The following is an 18196-nucleotide window of genomic DNA, read 5'->3' as shown; positions in this document are numbered from 1 at the left end:
TATCTGTTCCCCTCATGATTTTATACACCTGTATTGATTTCAGATCACCACTCTGCCTCCTGCTCTCCAAGGGATAAAACCCCTCGGCTGCCAATCCTCTCCCCATAGCTCAACCCCTCAAGTCCTGGCATCGACTTTGTAAATCTTCTCTGGGCTCTCGCTATCCATGTACCTGTACAAATGTCTTTTCAACATCCTAATGGTATCTGCCTCTGCCACCTCCTCTGTCAGCATCCCACCACCCTCTGTGCGATCAAGCTGACTCTTAGTTTCAGAGATACAGATCGGAAACTTTCCCTTCGGCCCACATGGGCACAGTGTTCCAGGCATGAGCACTGGCACCAGGTCAGAAGGCCTTATAGGTTCTCTCAGGTTGTAACATTTTCACACAAAGGGTGGTGGGTGTATGGAACGAGCTGCCGGAGGAGTTGGTTAAGGCCGGTACTATGGCAACACTTAAGAAACATTTCGACAGGTACATTGATTGTGCGGGCTTAGAAGGATGTGGGCCAAACGCAGGTAGGTGGGACTATTGTAGATGGGACATGTTGGTCAGTGTGGGCAAGTTGGGCCGAAGGGCCTGCTTCCACGCTGTATGACTCTGTCACTCTCTCTCTTTAACAGCCTGATTGATTCCGAGCCTCGTTAGCAAAGAAATGAAGCCACAACTAAATCATCTCGTGCTCACCAATAAGATAAAGAACCCTTCACTTTCCCACGTTTTCTTTTTCAGCAACTAACGTCAGGTGAAAGTCTGAATTTACTACCCAGTTGCCTGCTGATAGACCGTTGTCCAACAAGACTGTATTGACATGATGCTCAGATAACATTTGCACAGCAGTCAGTTCAATTTCTTTGATGCCCCAACAAAACGTCCTTTTGAAAGAACTCATCAAAATGTTTACTGAAAAATAATTGGCGATCATAAGTGGGCATGCTGCTTCAATAAGATTCCAGATCACATGAACTGAGACTGATGACTCAGAGTTTTAACTTAGTTGAGTCATAGAGTCATACAGTGTGGATGCATGCCCTTCAGTAATGATGTCCAAATGGCCTCCCATCTTCCAGTGGTTCATTACAAGTCATCACCTCTCTGTATGTTGGTCCATTGCTTCCCAACCCATCAATGTTAACATTGGCGTCATTGTCTGAATTCCCTTCATGTTCTGGGCCCCCTCCATCTGTCCGAGATATGTGGCTCCTCCAGCTTTCTATAGTTGAGTTTAGTTTAGTTTAGAGATACAGCATGGAAACAGGCCCTTTGGCCTGCATTGGCCTACTATCCCCCGTGCACTTGTTCTATCCGACACACACTAGGGGCCATTTTACAGAAGCCAATTAACCTACAAACCTGCACGTCTTTGGAATGTGGGAGGAAACGGGAGCACCCGGAGAAAACCCACGCGGTCACGGGAAGAACGTGCAAACTCTGTGCAGTCAGCAGCCGCAGTCAGGATCGAACCCGGGACTCCGGCGCCGTGAGGCAGCAACTCTAGCGCTGCGCCGCCGTGCCGACCTGTTCTGACTTATTGAGCATCCCTCCATTGGCCACAGTGTCTTCACCCTCAAAACGTTTTGCAAACCTTTTAAAGTTTAATAACATCCTTCCTATAGCAAGGGGGACCAGAACTGAACCTTTCCCAGTTTAAAGACATCCTTCCTATAGCAGGGCGACCAGACCTGAACACAGTGCTCCAAGTGTGGCCTCACCAACGTCTTCAGGTCGTAAGGTCATAAGGAATATGAGTAGAATTAGGCCATTTGGCCCATCGTCTACTCTGCCATTCAATCATGGCTGATCTATTTCTCCCTCCCTGACCCCAGTCTCCTGCCTCCTCCCCATAACATAGAAACATAGACAATAGGTGCAGGAGTAGGCCATTCGGCCCTTTGAGTCAGCACCGCCATTCAATATGATCATGGCTGATCTTCCAAAATCAGTACCCTGTTCCTGCTTTTTCCCCCTATCCCTTGATTCTGTTGGCAAAAGTGCTACCTCTCTCTCTCTTGAAAATGTCTGACACCTGTACTAATCCAGAATCTATCCGTCTCTGCCTTAACAAATATCCACTGACTTGGCCTCCGCAGCCTTCTGTGGCAAAGAATTCCACAGATTCACCACCTTCTGACTAAAGAAATTTCTCCTCATCTCCTTCCTAAAAGAACATCCTTTAATTCTGAGGCTGCGACCTCTAGTCCTAGACTCTCCCACTAGTGGAAACATCCTCTCCGCATCCACTCTATCCACGCCTTTCACTATTCTGTACGTTTCAATGAGGTCCCCCCCTCACCCCTCATTCCTCCAGTGCTGACAAACGCTCATCATGGGTTAACCTCCTCATTCCCAGGACCATTCTTGTAAAGCGTAAGGTCTTTGTAAGACCGATTCGTCTTGCTCGCGATGGTGGAAGGGAACCGGAAGGGAGGGGAGGGGAGGGGGGGGGGGTGTGCGCCATTCACTTACGTTTGACGTTCAGTCGTCCGACCACCTCAGCGTTGCCAAAGCTGTTCCAGACCTCGCAGATGTAGTTGCCGGTGTCGGCGGGCACCGTCTTGACGATCAGCAGCCCCGTGACCGTCTGCCTGAAGCGGTTGCCCCGCTCCAGGGGGGCGTTGTCCTTCACCCAGCGGTACTTGGGCGCGGGCTGGCCCGAGGCCTTGCACGGCAACACCACCTGCTGGTCCGCCATCGCCACCCGGTGGCTGAACCCGTCTAGAACCGTCGGGGCCGAGTTGACGGGATCTATCGGGGAGAGGGGAAAAGCATAGCAGCGTTTTCACAGTGACTGAATATCACCCGGCGAGATCGCTTTTCACTGCATCTCGGTACACGAGACAATAAGCGAAACCATTGACATCACAATAACGGCTGTGTAGGAAAATAACTGCAGATGCTGGTTCAAATGGAAGGTAGGCACAAAACGCTGGAGTAACTCAGCGGGTCAGGCAGCATCTCAGGAGAGAAAGAATGGGCGACGTTTCGGGTCGAGACCCTTCTTCAGACTGATGTCAGGGGAGGGGGCGGGACATAGGATGTAGTTGGAGACAGGAAGACAGTGGGAGAACTGGGAAGGGGGAGGGGAAAGAGATGGACAGAGGAACTATCTGAAGTTGGAGAAGTCGATGTTCATACCGCTGGGGTGTAAACTGCCCAAGCGAAATATGAGATGCTGTTCCTCCAATTTGCGCTGGGCCTCGCTATGACAATGGAGGAGGCCCATGACAGAAAGGTCAGGCTGGGAGTGGGAAGGGGAGTTGAGGTGCTGAGCCACCGGGAGATCAGGTTGGTTAAGGCGGACTGAGCGAAGGTGTTGAGCGAAACGATCGCCGAGCCTTCGTTTGGTCTCGCCGATGTCGAGAAGTTGACATCTGGAACAGCGGATACAATAGATGAGGTTGGAGGAGGTGCAGGTGAACCTCTGCCTCACCTGGAAAGACTGTTTGGGTCCTTGGATGGTAACAGCTGCTAAGTTCGTAAGGTTATAGGTTCCAGGAGCAGAACTAGGCCATTCAACCCACCAAGTCTAACCCTCCATGATAGACACAAAAATGCTGGAGTAATTCCTTCTCTCTAGAGATGCTGCCTGTCCTGCTGAGTTACTCCAGCATTTTGTGTCTACCTTTGATTTAAACCAGCATCTGCAGTTACCCCCAACACATCAAGTCTAATCTGCCATTCAATCATGGCTAATCTATGTCTCCCGCTGACCTCCAATCTCCTGCCTGCTCCCCACAACCCCTGACACCCGTATGAATCAATGCAATTGCGCATGCGCCAAATCTTTATTCAAAGCGAGGGACAGGGTGGCATTATCTGTGGGGAGAGAAACAGAGTGAATGTTACAGGCCAAAGATCCTCCATAAGATCATAAGATCATGTCATAGGAGCAGAATTAGGCCATTCAGCCCATCAAGTCTACTCCGCCATTCAATCATGGCTGATCTATCTCCCCCTCCTAACGCCATTCTCCTTACTTTGCCCCATAACCTCTGACACCTGAACTAATCAAGAATCTATCTATCTCTGCCTTAAGAATGTCCACTGGCTTGGCGTCCATTGCCTTCTGTGACAAAAAAATCCAGATTCACCAGACTCTGACTAAAGACATTTCTTCTCATCTCCTTCCTAAAGGTATGTCCTTTCATTCTGAGGCTATGGCTTCTCGTCCTAGACTCTCCCACTAGTGGAAACATCCTCTCCACATCCACCCTTTCACCACTCTGTATGTTTCAATGAGGTCCCCCTTCATTCTACTGAACTCCAGCGAGTACAGGCCCAGTGCCAACAAACGCTCATCATATGTTAACCTACTCATTTCTGGGATCATTCTTGTAAACCTCCTCTGGACCCTCTCCAGAGCCAGCACGTCCCTCCTCAGATATGGTGCCCAAAATTGCTCACAATGTCCCAAATGTGGCCTGACCAGCGCATTGTAGAGCCCCAGCATTACACCCCTGTTTTGTGTATACAAGCCCTCTCAAAATAAATGCTAGCATTGTGTTGTTTGCTTTCTTAACTACCGATTCGACTTGCAGATGAACCTTTTTGGGAATCCTGCACCAGTGCTCCCAAGTCCCTTTGCACCTCCGATTTCTGGATTCTCTCCCCATTTAGAAAATAGTCTACACCTTTATTCCAACTACCAAAATGCATGACTCCACGCTTTGCTACATTATATTCTATCTGCCACTTCTCCGCCCACTCGCTCAACCTGTCCAAGTCCTTCTGCAGAGTCCCTGCATTTCTCTACATTGCCTGCCCCTCCCCCTTTTTTTCGTATCATCCCCAAACTTGGCCACAAAGCCTTCAATCCCCCTCGTCCGAATCATTAATATACAGCGTGAAGAGCAGCAGCCCCAGCACTGAGCTCTGCAGAACTCCACTAGTCACTGACAGCCAAGCAGAGAAAGTCAAGTCATCAAGTCAATTTTATTTCTATAGCACATTTAAAAACAACCCGCGTTGACCAAAGTGCTGTACATCATCAGTTCAGGTACTAAGAACGAACATACAATGGCACACAAACATAACAGCACATACATAAACAGTTCACAGTGCCCCCTCAGAGGGCCTCAAACGCTAGGGAGTAGAAATAGTTTTGAGCCTGGACTTAAAGGAGTCGATGGAGGGGGCAGTTCTGATGGGGAGAGGGATGCTGTTCCACAGTCTAGGAGCTGCAACCGCAAAAGCGCAGTCACCCCTGAGCTTAAGCCTAGACCGCGCGATAGTGAGTAGCCCCAAGTCGGCCGACCTGAGGGACCTGGAGGTAGAATGGAGATAGAAGCCCCCATCTTCTTCAGTCTGGAGTTCAGCTTAAATGCATTATATTCAGGCAGAATCAGAAATGCTTCCAGCTGGGACCAGGAGATATTGGTGGAGCACATTGATGATTTTAGTTGAGCTTAGTTTAGATTTACTGCGAGGAAACATCCCTTCGACCCACCGAGTCTGCACCGACCAGCGATCCCCGCACATCAACACAACCTCACACACGCTTGGGACAATTTACATTTATCCCAATTGACCCACAAACCTGCACGCCTTTGGCGTGTGGGAGGAAAACCGAAGATCTCGGAGAAAACCCATGCAGGGCACGGGGAGAACGTACAAATTCCATACAGACAAGCACCCCTAGTCAGGATCGAACCTGGGTCCCTGGCGCTTCAAGGCAGCAACTCTACCGCTGTGCCACCCTGCCATCCTGACTGGCAAAAATATTTGTACAGTTCTGTATTTTTAAGGACAGTCCCCAAGGATGCAGGTTTTGTTCAAACAAACGACATTGTTGGCTCCAGAATTAAACTCGATATGGTCCTTGTTTAATACAGTCTTACCACCATTCACATATGTGAATAGCCTCAGAAATAGTGGATGCATTAGTGATAATTTTTCAAAACTCTTTAGATTCTGGAGTAGTTCCTGAGGACTGGAGGGTAGTTAATGTAACCCCACTTTTTAAAAAGGGAGGGAGAGAGAAAACGGGGAATTATAGACCAGTTAACCTAACATCGGTAGTGGGGAAAATGCTAGAGTCAGTTATTAAAGATGTGATAGCATCACATTTGGAAAATGGTGAAATCATCGGACAAAGTCAGCATGGATTTACCAAAGGCAAATCATGTCTGACGAATCTTATAGAATTTTTCGAGGATGTAACTAGTAGAGTGGATAAGGGAGAACCAGTCGATGTGTTATATCTGGACTTTCAGAAGGCCTTCGACAAGGTCCCACATAGGAGATTGGTGTACAAACTTAAAGCACACGGTATTGAGGGTTCAGTTTTGAGGTGGATCGAAAATTGGTTGGCGGACAGGAAGCAAAGAGTAGGAATAAACGGGTCCTTTTCGGAATGGCAGGCAGTGACTAGTGGGGTACCGCAAGGCTCAGTTCTGGGACCCCAGTTATTTACAGTGTATATTAATGATTTGGACGAGGGAATTGAATGCAACATCTCTAAGTTTGCGGATGACACGAAGCTGGGTGGCAGTGTTAGCTGCGAGGAGGATGCTAGGAGGCTGCAGAGTGACTTGGATAGATTAGGCGAGTGGGCAAATGCATGGCAGATGCAATATAATGTGGATAAATGTGAGGTTATCCACTTTGGCGGCAAGAACAGGAAAGCAGAGTATTACCTGAATGGTGACCGATTGGGAGAAGGGGAGATGCAACGTGACCTGGGTGTCATGGTGCACCAGTCATTGAAAGCAAGCATGCAGGTGCAGCAGGCAGTGAAGAAAGCGAATGGTATGTTGGCATTCATAGCAAGAGGATTTGAGTTTAGGAGCAGGGAGGTTCTGCTGCAGTTGTACAGGGCCTTGGTGAGACCGCACCTGGAGTATTGTGTGCAGTTTTGGTCTCCTAACCTGAGGAAAGACGTTCTTGCCTTAGAGGGAGTACAGAGAAGGTTCACCAGATTAATCCCTGGGATGGCGGGACTTGCATATGAGGAAAGACTGGATAGACTGGGCTTGTACTCGCTGGAATTTAGAAGACTGAGGGGGGATCTTATAGAAACATATAAAATTCTTAAGGGGTTGGAGAGGCTAGATGCGGGAAGATTGTTCCCGATGTTGGGGGAGTCCAGAACCAGGGGTCACAGCTTAAGGATAAGGGGGAAGACTTTTAGGACCGAGATGAGAAAACATTTCTTCACACAGAGAGTGGTGAGTCTGTGGAATTCTCTGCCACAGAAGGTAGTTGAGGCCAGTTCATTGGCTATATTTAAGAGGGAGTTAGATGTGGCCCTTTTTGCTAAAGGGATCAGGGGGTATGGAGAGAAGGCAGGTACAGGTTACTGAGCTGGATGATCAGCCATGATCATATTGAATGGCGGTGTAGGCTCGAAGGGCCGAATGGCCTACTCCTGCACCTTGTTTCTATGTTTCTATGTCTCCGGTTTAGCTTAGTTCAGGTATACAGGGTGGAAACAGGCCCTTCGGCCTACTGAGTCTGCACTGACCAACAACCAGTACACCATTGAGGCCTTTGCCCTTTGAGGGCGTGCAGCGTAGGTTTACTAGGAATGGCGGGACTGTCAAATGTTGAAAGACTGGAGCGACTAGGCTTGTATACACTGGAATTTAGAAGGATGAGAGGGGATCTTATCGAAACATATAAGATTATTAAGGGGTTGGACACGTTATAGGCAGGAAACATGTTCCCAATGTTGGGGGAGTCCAGAACCAGGGGCCACAGTTTAAGAATAAGGGGTCGGCCATTTAGAACGGAGATGAGGAAAAACCTTTTCAGTCAGAGAGTTGTAAATCTGTGGAATTCTCTGCCTCAGAAGGCAGTGGAGGCCAGTTCTCTGAATGCATTCAAGAGAGAGCTAGATAGAGCTCTTAAGGATAGCGGAGTCAGGGGGTAAGGGGAGAAGGCAGGAACGGGGTACCGATTGAGAATGATCAGCCATGATCACATTGAATGGTGGTGCTGGCTCGAAGGGCCGAATGGCCTACTCCTGCACCTATTGCCTATGGTCTATTGACCAACAACCTGTACACCAGTTCTATGTTACCCTAGTTTTCCATCCTACACACTCGGGGTAATTTACAGAAGCCAATTAACCTGCACACCCGCACGTCTTTGAAATGTGGGAGGAAACGTGAGCATCTGAAGAAAACCCACGTGGTCACAGGGAGAAGGTACAAACTCCGGACGGACAGCCGCCCCAGAGATAGGATCGAACCCGGGTCTCTGGTGCTGGAAGGCAGCATCTCTCACGCCGCGCCACTGTGATGCCAATGACACGTGAAAGATCTCAATCTATTTCCAGGGTTCATAGCTCGCGTGGGAAGATCACAAAACTCATGAGCCAAAAAGGTGGAAAAGGGCCAGAAAGGTGAAACAGATAAGGCGGGAACTGCAAAAATAAAGCTGGTCTGATAATTTGGATGCTACATCACCACCCTCAGCAGTCTGTGCACTCGGCTAACCTGCGATGTACCGCACGGGATGTTACGCCACAGAACCTGGTCATTAAACCCCACTGCATTAAGCTTCACCCACCTCACCAGAACCTTTCATGTCTGTCTCACTCATATACCTAAGGACGGTGCAGCGGCCAGCGGTAGAGTTGCTGCCTTTACAGCGCCAGAGACCCGGAGTTGATCCTGACTACGGTACACCATTGAGGCCTTGCCCTTTGAGGGCATGCAGCGTAGGTCACTTTTTGTATGGAGTTTCCTCCCACACTCAAAAGACGTGCAGGTTTGTACGTTGATTGGTTTGATAAAATTGTCCCTAGTCTGTGGGATAGAACTAGTGCATACTGTGTAGGAAGGAACTGCAGATGCTGGTTTAAACCGAAGATAGACACAAAACGCTGGAGTAACTCTGCAGGACGGGCAGCATCTCTGGAGAGAAGGAATGGGTGACGTTTTGGGTCGAGACCCTTGTGTTGCGACTCGAAACGTCACCCATTCCTTCTCTCCAGAGATGCTGCCTGTCCTGCTGAGTTACTCCAGCTTTTTGTGTCTATCTTCGGTTTAAACCAGCATCTGCAGTTCCATCCTTCACATAGTGTATGTGGATCGCTGGTTGGTGCAGACTTGGTGGGTCGATGTGGCTGTTTCCATGCTGTATCGACTAAAACTAAAACTAAAACTACTCCTCGAACCTCTTATTAAAAGCACGTCTGTTAATGATCTCCATCACTTTACGAGGGAAGATTTTTTTTTGTGAATTCCTGTACCTAATACTGTACCTAATAGTGACCATCTTATATTTATATTCCTACTTATTTTTATTGCTTCTTCTCTGTGGATTGTCACCTTGTTGTGGTGGAGAAGGTCGCCTTGTGTGGTCCAGAGATCCTGAGATCGATGCTGTCTGGAGCTATGCTCCTGGTAGGGTCACCCATAGCTGTAAGGTCGCGTCTGACAAAGAACAATCCAACCAAGACCTCAACGGTGGAACAGGCAGAAAATGATGACTGACTTTAGTGGAGCGTCACAACGGCTGGGAAGGCGGATGAAGGCTGCAGCAGAAAAGGGTCCCCGGTCGTCTTGGACTCCATGCCACTGGATCCTGACCCAGATCTGTCAAGGACCGTGTGGTGGATGTCTGTCTCCCCACGTTGAACAAAGTCACGCACAGGCGTCCTCCATCAAGAGGACAGTCATACTCTCCTCGAGTGACCACTGATGATGATGATTTATTGCTTCCTGTTTTTAATTTTGCACTACAGGTAACAATTTAATAACGCCCAGCATCAGTTCTGATGAGGAACATTAACTCTGTTTCTCTTTCCACAGATGCTGTCCAACCTGCTGAGTTTCTCCAGCATTTTCTGTTTTTGTTTAGCATTTTAATTATGTCTAACCTTTCAAACCACTTTCATGATTTGAAAGACCTCGATTAGGTCAGGTCTCAGTCTTCACTTGTCGAGCGAGAAGACTCCTAGCTTAATCAATATTCCCTGATCTTTATAGATTCTCAGTTAAGGGCAAGCATGGGAATTTAAACGTGATGGTTTTTTAAACAGAGCATTGATCACACTGATATTGTATACCACCTGCACATTAGTAATTATTAGAGGGGACCACACTCCTACTAGTCTCTGCCTACTCCCAGTAGGGTTGCCAACTGTCCCGTATTAGCCTGGACATCCTGTATATTGGGCTAAATTGGTTTGTCCCATATGGGACCGCCCTTGTCCTGTATTAGGCCCGGGGGGCACTGAAGGCCCGGACACTAAAGGCTCGGGCACTGTAGATCCGGACAGTGGAGGCCTGGGCTGTGTAGGCCCGGACAGTGTAGGCCCGGAGGCCCGGGCACCGCCTATCGGAGGTTGCTTAGCAACCCGCCTCCCGGACCGGGCGGCCGCCATTGGTGGAGCGGGTGCATGTGGCCGCTGGCTGGGTGAGGTCACGTGGGGCGCAGGGCAGTGACGTCACCTTTTGTCCCTTATTTGGGAGTGAGAAAGTTGGCACCCCTAACTCCCAGTTTTGAATGAATGAAAGATATGCAAAAAAGTAACGATGATAATGGAAACAGGCCATTGTTAGCTGTGGGCTAAGTGAAAACGAGTTACAGTCAATAGGTCAACAAGAACAAGAGTTCATAAGTTCTAGGAGCAGAATTAGGCTATTCGGCCCTTCAATCGAGGCTGATCTATCTTTCCTGCTCAACCCCATTCTCCTGCCTTCTCCCCATAACCCCTGACACCCGTAATAATCGAACTTCCTTATTCTTCTTTATTTGTTCATTCTCCAATATATCTCTGACAATTTTTTTATTCCGTTGCTTGCAAAATGGTAAGACTTTGCAAAATTGCAAAGACTTATTTACCCCCCCATAGAGCCAATAGACAATAGACAATAGACAATAGGTGCAGGAGTAGGCCATTCAGCCCTTCGAGCCAGCACCGCCATTCAATGCGATCATGGCTGATCACTCTCAGAGTGATACAGTGTGGAAACAGGCCCTTCGACCCAATGTACCCACACCGGCCAACATGTCTAACCCACCTGCCCGCATTTGGTCCAAACCGGTCCTATCCATGTGCCTGACTGTTTCTTAAATGTCGCGATAGTCCCAGCCTCAACTATCTCCTCTGGTAGCTTGTTCCATCCACCAACCACCCTTTGTGTGAAAAGGTTACCCGTTTGGTACCTATCAAATCCTTTCCCCTTCACCTTTAACCTATGTCCTCTGGTCCTTGATTCACCTACTCTGGGCAAGAGACTCTGTGCATCCATCTGATCTAGTCCTCTCATGATTTTATACACCTCTATAAGATCACCACTCATCCTCCTGCGCTCCAGGGAATAGAGTCCAAGCCTACGCAACCTCTCCCTGGAGCTCAGACCCACTAGTCCCGGCAGGATCCTTGTAAATCTTCTCTGTACCCTTTCCAGCTGGACAACATCTTTCCTCTAACATGGTGCCCAGAACTGAACATAATAATCTGAAGAAGGGTCTCGACCCAAAACGTCACCCATTCCTTCTCTCCAGAGATGCTGCCTGTCCCGCTGAGTTACTCCAGCTTTTTGTGTCTACCTTCGGTTTAAACCAGCATCTGCAGTTCCTTCCTACACAATACTCTAAATGCAGTCTCACCAACGTCGTATACAACATGACCTCCCTACTTCTAGACTCAATACCCTGGCTGATGAAGGCCAATGTACCAATCTACCTGCGACTCGACCTTCAAGGAACTGTGTGCACCTGCGTACCTGACACAAACAGCCTGGCACTGTTGCTCTGCCGCGTTTCCCCAGTGTATCTGTGCCTCGTGATACAGCGGTAATTGTACAGGCCATCCTCGTTCTGTACGTCTAATATATACAAGGCTCCAGTAGGCGTGATGTGGAATCTAGATCCTGAAAAACAGAAGGATTTGAGAGACGATTAATTCCTCTCCTGCCGGGTTCATTGCGAAACAATATTACTTTCGTCGGAATGCCTGAGTAGCAAAGCACAACGAAGCACTGAGTTGATTTAAATAATGTTATGCCATGGCAGGTTTTTCCCTATTAGTTCCGTTATTGCAACTGAGCTTTGTTTAGTTTTAAGCCAATTTGTTTTTAGTCTGAACTTGCAGGATATGGTTTTATTGAATTGCTCAACTTTTCTTTCATTGAATCTTTTTTCTTGAAGTAAATCTCGTGTAAATGCAGTGTGGTGCATGTAACCCAACTGCAGGATGCCATCAGAAGTCACCAATTGATCAGAAGGTTGCAGGACTTGCATTTCTGTCACCTGGAGACAGCTAAACGTATTTCCCTGGTTGTGATAGTCTTGGTCGGTGGGGAGGTAGCAAAGGAGTATCTCGAGTTCATTGGCAAGCCTTTTCGATCGGCAGATCAATTGTATGGAGAAGTAGGTGATTTGGGCCGAATTGCACCATCTCCAGCCCATTGTCCAGACTCACTGGGCTTGGTCCTCATCCGGTCCAGATACAGGGGTCTGGTTGAAATGGACCTCAGCAATCCTTAACTCGGGTAATGAGCTGTCGAAATCCCTTGATGGTGAGAAGGGTTGGGCAAAGATTCATTTTCCTTCCAATATTCACAGACAATCAAAAATGATTTAAATCGCTGAAAATTAGAAGAGCAAATTTTGAAAAAGCGAATTAAACCTTAAAACACTTAGAAATAATTCAAAGCCCTGAGAGAAAATATAATCATTAAAAACTTAAATAACATTTTCCTCTTTATCTCCATCCTGAACATCTCCTTTGATGACTAAGAATTCCTCATATAAGTTCATAAGTTATAGGAGCAGAATGAGGTCATTCGGCCCATCAAGTCTATTCTGCCATTCAATCATGGCTGATCTATCTTTCCCTCTCATCCCAATTCTCCTGCCCACCCCACAAGCACTGACACTCTTACTAATCAAGAAACTGTCAATCTGCGCCTTAAAAATATCCATTGACTTGGCCTCCACAGCCTTCTCTGGCAAAGAATTCCACAGATTCACCACCCTCTGACTAAAAAAATCCCTTCTCATCTCCTTCCTGAAGGAACGCTCTTTAATTCTGAGGCTATGGCTTCTCGTCCTAGACTCTCCCACTAGTGGAAACATCCTCTCCACATCCACTCTATCCAGGCCTTTCACTATTCGGTAAGTCAAGTCAAGTCAAGTCAATTTATTTGTATAGCACATTTAAAAACAACCCACGTTGACCAAAGTGCTGCACATCTGACTAGGAAAAAAAAAAAAAGAAACATACAGTGGCAGGCAGCCAAACACAACGGCGCGGCCATCTTGAACAAAATGTTAATTCAATCACCCACAGTCCAACAATAAAAGCACTAAACAGGCACCCAAATTACCCAACCCCAAAAACCCCCCCAAAACACAGTCCAACAATAAAAGCATTAAATAGGCATTCAAATCACACACCCCAAAACCCCCAAAAACACAGTCCAACAATAAAAGCATTAAATAGGCACTCAAACCACCCAACCCCAAAAACACACAAAAACGAAAAGAAACATCCATCAAAGAAACATCCATCACAGTGAGTCTCCTCCTCCAGTCCTCTCTCTCCTCACTGTGATGGAAGGCCACAATGTCTTTCCCTTCTCATCCTTCTAAGGTCCCCCTCATCCTTCTAAACTCCAGCGAGTGCAGGCCCAGTGCCTTCAAACACTCATTACATTTTAACCCACTCATTCCTGGGATCATTCTCGTATTCTTTCTTCATATTCTTCCTGCGATCACTTTCTCTGCCAGAGCTATTGGCATACACCTCTTGGCGACTCTTAAAAAGTCATATCATTGAACTCAAAGTGAACTCTGGTAGCCATCTTGTTTAATTCAAGTAATTTTCAAATATTGTTTCTGATATCATATCATATCATATCATATCATATATATACAGCCGGAAACAGGCCTTTTCGGCCCACCAAGTCCGTGCCGCCCAGCGATCCCCGTAACATTAACACTATCCTACACCCACTAGGGACAATTTTTACATTTACCCAGCCAATTAACCTACATACCTGTACGTCTTTGGAGTGTGGGAGGAAACCGAAGATCTCGGAGAAAACCCACGCAGGTCACGGGGAGAACGTACAAACTCCTTACAGTGCAGCACCCGTAGTCAGGATCGAACTTGAGTCTCCGGCGCTGCATTTGCTGTAAAGCAGCAACTCTACCGCTGCGCTACCGTGCTACAAGTTGGTTTCTGTTAAATCTTGACGATTAAATAAATGTTCTATGGATAGTATGTTTGGTTAATGTTCAATAAAGAAAGAATCATTTAAAGTTATAAATTGGATCAATAATATGTGACGGTGACCACGGTTAGTATTCTCAGGGGAGCTGTTGGATGGGGGTAAAATTGGTCATGGTTTGTGTTGATGGGTGTTATATAAGTGACCCTCTTCCTTCGAGGTTCCGCATTTCACACAAAGACGTTTTTGCACTTGGCCATCGGGGAATGAGCAAACACAACAATGGAAGCAAAAGTGTGGAGATTATTCATTGGACTGAAACATTAAAGCTGCTTCTCTATCCACAGGTGCTGCCTGACCTGTTGAGTGTTTGCACTATTTCTGGTTTAGTTTAGCTTACTTTTAGAGACACAGCATGGAAACAGGCCCTTCGGCCCAGCCGAGTCCATGCTGACCATTGATCACCACTTCACACCACTTCTCTTTTATTACAGATTTCCAGACATACGCTTCAGTCATTGAGGAATAATGCGATACGATACGATAGAACTTTATTTATCCCAGGAGGGAAATTGATCTGCCAACAGCCATAAAAACACAAAATACATGAAACATGAAATTAAAGTGACGAGTGGAAAGGATTGGGGGATGTGCAAAGATTGGGGAGGGGGGAGGGGGGTGGGGTGGGGGGGTGGGAGGGGAGTCAGTCTCAGTCTACCCCATGACAGAAGGGGGGAGGAGTTGTACAGTTTGATAGCCACAGGGAAGAAGGATCTCCTGTGGCGTTCTGTGCTGCATCTTGGTGGAACCAGTCTGTTGCTGAAGGTGCTCCACAGGTTGACCAGTGTGTCATAGAGAGGGGGTGAGCTGTATTGTCCAGGATGCTCTGCAGTTTGAGGAGCATCCTCCCCTCCAAGACTACCCTCCATCAATCCAACTCCGCCCCCAGGACGGGGCCAGCCTGCCTGATGAGCTTGTGAATGGAATCAGATTTGATGGCGATGACATTCGGGTTGGCGCAGTGGAGTTGCTGACTTACATCGCCAGCGGCCCGCGCCCGATCCTGGCAACGGGTGCTGTCTGAACGGAGTTTGTGTGCTCTCCCTGCGACCACGTGGGTTTTCTCTGGATAATCCGGTTTCCTCCCACATTCCAAAGACGTGCAGGTGCGTGGGTTAATTGGCCTCTGTAAATTGTCCCGATTATTCCCTTTTTCCCTTATCATGGTATCCTGCACACTGCGAATGGCTCGATGGTAATCGTGTATTGTCTTTCCGTTGGATGGTAAGCACGCAACAAAAAGCTTCTCACTGTCCCTGGGTGCATGTGACGAGAAGCTAAAGTGAACGATAAACTAAACTGAATTGTGTGCAGGATACAACTAGTGTAAGGATGATTGTGGTCGGCGCGGGCACAGTGGGTCAAGGGGCCTTGTTTCAACGCTGTATCTCTAAATTATAAAACTAGACCCGACCACATAGCCCACTGAAATTCAGGCGTACAGCCAGTACTTAGTGAGCCAGTCTGTGCATTTACACATGAAATCAGAATCCTCTGGCCTCTCTCACGCTTCCTATTTATACATTGGATGCGGTAATTAGCCGGGTTAATGATTGGCTTTGCATCTGGGTGATTTCAAGTCACATCCTCTCCTGGAAAGTTGTAATATTGATTTCAATAAATCTGTGTCCAGCAGCTCAAAAAAACGAGGATGTTAAAGTTGGTTAACAAACTGAGAGAGGGAAATACCGGATGTCATATCTTGGAGCTGGGAACTTTATGAAAATGAACTTACTGGAAGCTGGATAGAACTCTAGGTTTTATGGCTTCTTTAAATGCAACTTTACAAAATTAAAAAAATATTGCATTCAACGTGAATGGATTTGTATTGATGTGATGTGTAACTATGGCTGAAATATAAGCCTGCCATGAGGACATGCTTTGTTACTCTTTAAGACATGTTTTAAATTTAGACTTTAGACTCTGGAGCGCAGAAATCGGCTCATCGAGTTCATGCTGCCCAGCGATCACCCTTTCCACCAACACTCCCCTACACACCAGGAACAATTTACAATTTTACCAAAGCCAATTAACCTACAAAGCTGGACGTCTTTGGAGTGTGGGAGGAAACCGGAGAACCCGGAGAAAGCCCATGCAGGTCACAGGGAGAACGTACAAACTACATACGCACAATCTCCCAAATGTTCTAGGGGCCGGAGAACCTAGGGTGATGGAGGAACTGAAGGAAATCCACATTAGGCAGGAAATGGTTTTGGGTAGACTGATGGGACTGAAGGCTGATAAATCCCCAGGGCCTGATGGTCTGCATCCCAGGGTACTTAAGGAGGTGGCTCTAGAAATAGTGGAAGCATTGGAGACCATTTTTCAATGTTCTATAGATTCAGGATCAGTTCCTGTGGATTGGAGGATAGCAAATGTTATCCCACTTTTTAAGAAAGGAGGGAGAGAGAAAACGGGTAATTATAGACCAGTTAGTCTGACATCAGTGGTGGGGAAGATGCTGGAGTCAATTATAAAAGACGAAATTGCTGAGCATTTGGATAGCGGTAACAGGATCATTCCGAGTCAGCATGGATTTACAAAGGGGAAATCATGCTTGACAAATCTACTGGAATTTTTTGAGGATGTAACTAGGAAAATTGACAGGGGAGAGTCGGTGGATGTGGTGTACCTCGACTTTCAGAAAGCCTTCGACAAGGTCCCACATAGGAGATTAGTGGGCAAAATTAGAGCACATGGTATTGGGGGTAGGGTACTGACATGGATAGAAAATTGGTTGACAGACAGAAAGCAAAGAGTGGGGATAAATGGGTCCCTTTCGGAATGGCAGGCAGTGACCAGTGGGGTACCGCAAGGTTCGGTGCTGGGACCCCAGCTATTTACGATATACATTAATGACTTAGATGAAGGGATTAAAAGTACCATTAGCAAATTTGCAGATGATACTAAGCTGGGGGGTAGTGTGAATTGTGAGGAAGATGCAATAAGGCTGCAGGGTGACTTGGACAGGTTGTGTGAGTGGGCGGATACATGGCAGATGCAGTTTAATGTAGATAAGTGTGAGGTTATTCACTTTGGAAGTAAGAATAGAAAGGCAGATTATTATCTGAATGGTATCAAGTTAGGAAGAGGGGATGTTCAACGAGATCTGGGTGTCCTAGTGCATCAGTCACTGAAAGGAAGCATGCAGGTACAACAGGCAGTGAAGAAAGCCAATGGAATGTTGGCCTTCATAACAAGAGGAGTTGAGTATAGGAGCAAAGAGGTCCTTCTACAGTTGTACCGGGCCCTGGTGAGACCGCACCTGGAGTACTGTGTGCAGTTTTGGTCTCCAAATTTGAGGAAGGATATTCTTGCTATTGAGGGCGTGCAGCGTAGGTTCACTAGGTTAATTCCCGGAATGGCGGGACTGTCGTATGTTGAAAGGCTGGAGCGATTGGGCTTGTATACACTGGAATTTAGAAGGATGAGGGGGGATCTTATTGAAACATATAAGATAATTAGGGGATTGGACACATTAGAGGCAGGAAACATGTTCCCAATGTTGGGGGAGTCCAGAACAAGGGGGCCACAGTTTAAGAATAAGGGGTAGGCCATTTAGAACGGAGATGAGGAAGAACTTTTTCAGTCAGAGAGTGGTGAAGGTGTGGAATTCTCTGCCTCAGAAGGCAGTGGAGGCCAGTTCGTTGGATGCTTTCAAGAGAGAGCTGGATAGAGCTCTTAAGGATAGCGGAGTGAGGGGGTATGGGGAGAAGGCAGGAACGGGGTACTGATTGAGAGTGATCAGCCATGATCGCATTGAATGGCGGTGCTGGCTCGAAGGGCTGAATGGCCTACTCCTGCACCTATTGTCTATTGTCTATTGACAGCACCCGTACTCAGGATCGAACCGCTGTTTCTGGTGCTATAAGGCAGCATCTCTATCGATGTGCCACCGTGGCTTCCTTTTCACAGCTGAATTACCCACATGAACCACATCCTGATAAGCTGTATTACAAGCGATCTAACGAGTTACATGGACAATTCAAGAAAAAAAAAATCA

General features: G+C 47.2%; 1 protein-coding gene across 1 annotated transcript in view; it reads right to left on the bottom strand.

Moving 5' to 3' along the window:
* Nucleotides 1–18196, bottom strand: part of LOC144598975 (cell adhesion molecule DSCAM) — a 565733-nt gene that overhangs the window by 226346 nt on the left and 321191 nt on the right. The window contains exons 4-5 of the mRNA XM_078409651.1: nucleotides 11683–11829; nucleotides 2468–2746 (exon numbers count right to left, since the gene is read on the bottom strand). Coding sequence (XP_078265777.1) covers nucleotides 2468–2746; nucleotides 11683–11829 — 426 coding nt within the window. The remainder of the gene's footprint in view (nucleotides 1–2467; nucleotides 2747–11682; nucleotides 11830–18196) is intronic.

The sequence above is a fragment of the Rhinoraja longicauda genome, chromosome 12 (assembly GCF_053455715.1).
Source record: "Rhinoraja longicauda isolate Sanriku21f chromosome 12, sRhiLon1.1, whole genome shotgun sequence".
Classification (NCBI taxonomy): Eukaryota; Metazoa; Chordata; class Chondrichthyes; order Rajiformes; family Arhynchobatidae; genus Rhinoraja; species Rhinoraja longicauda.
The sequence above is the reverse complement of the archived record's forward strand: the minus strand, read 5'-3'. Positions and strand labels throughout refer to the sequence as shown.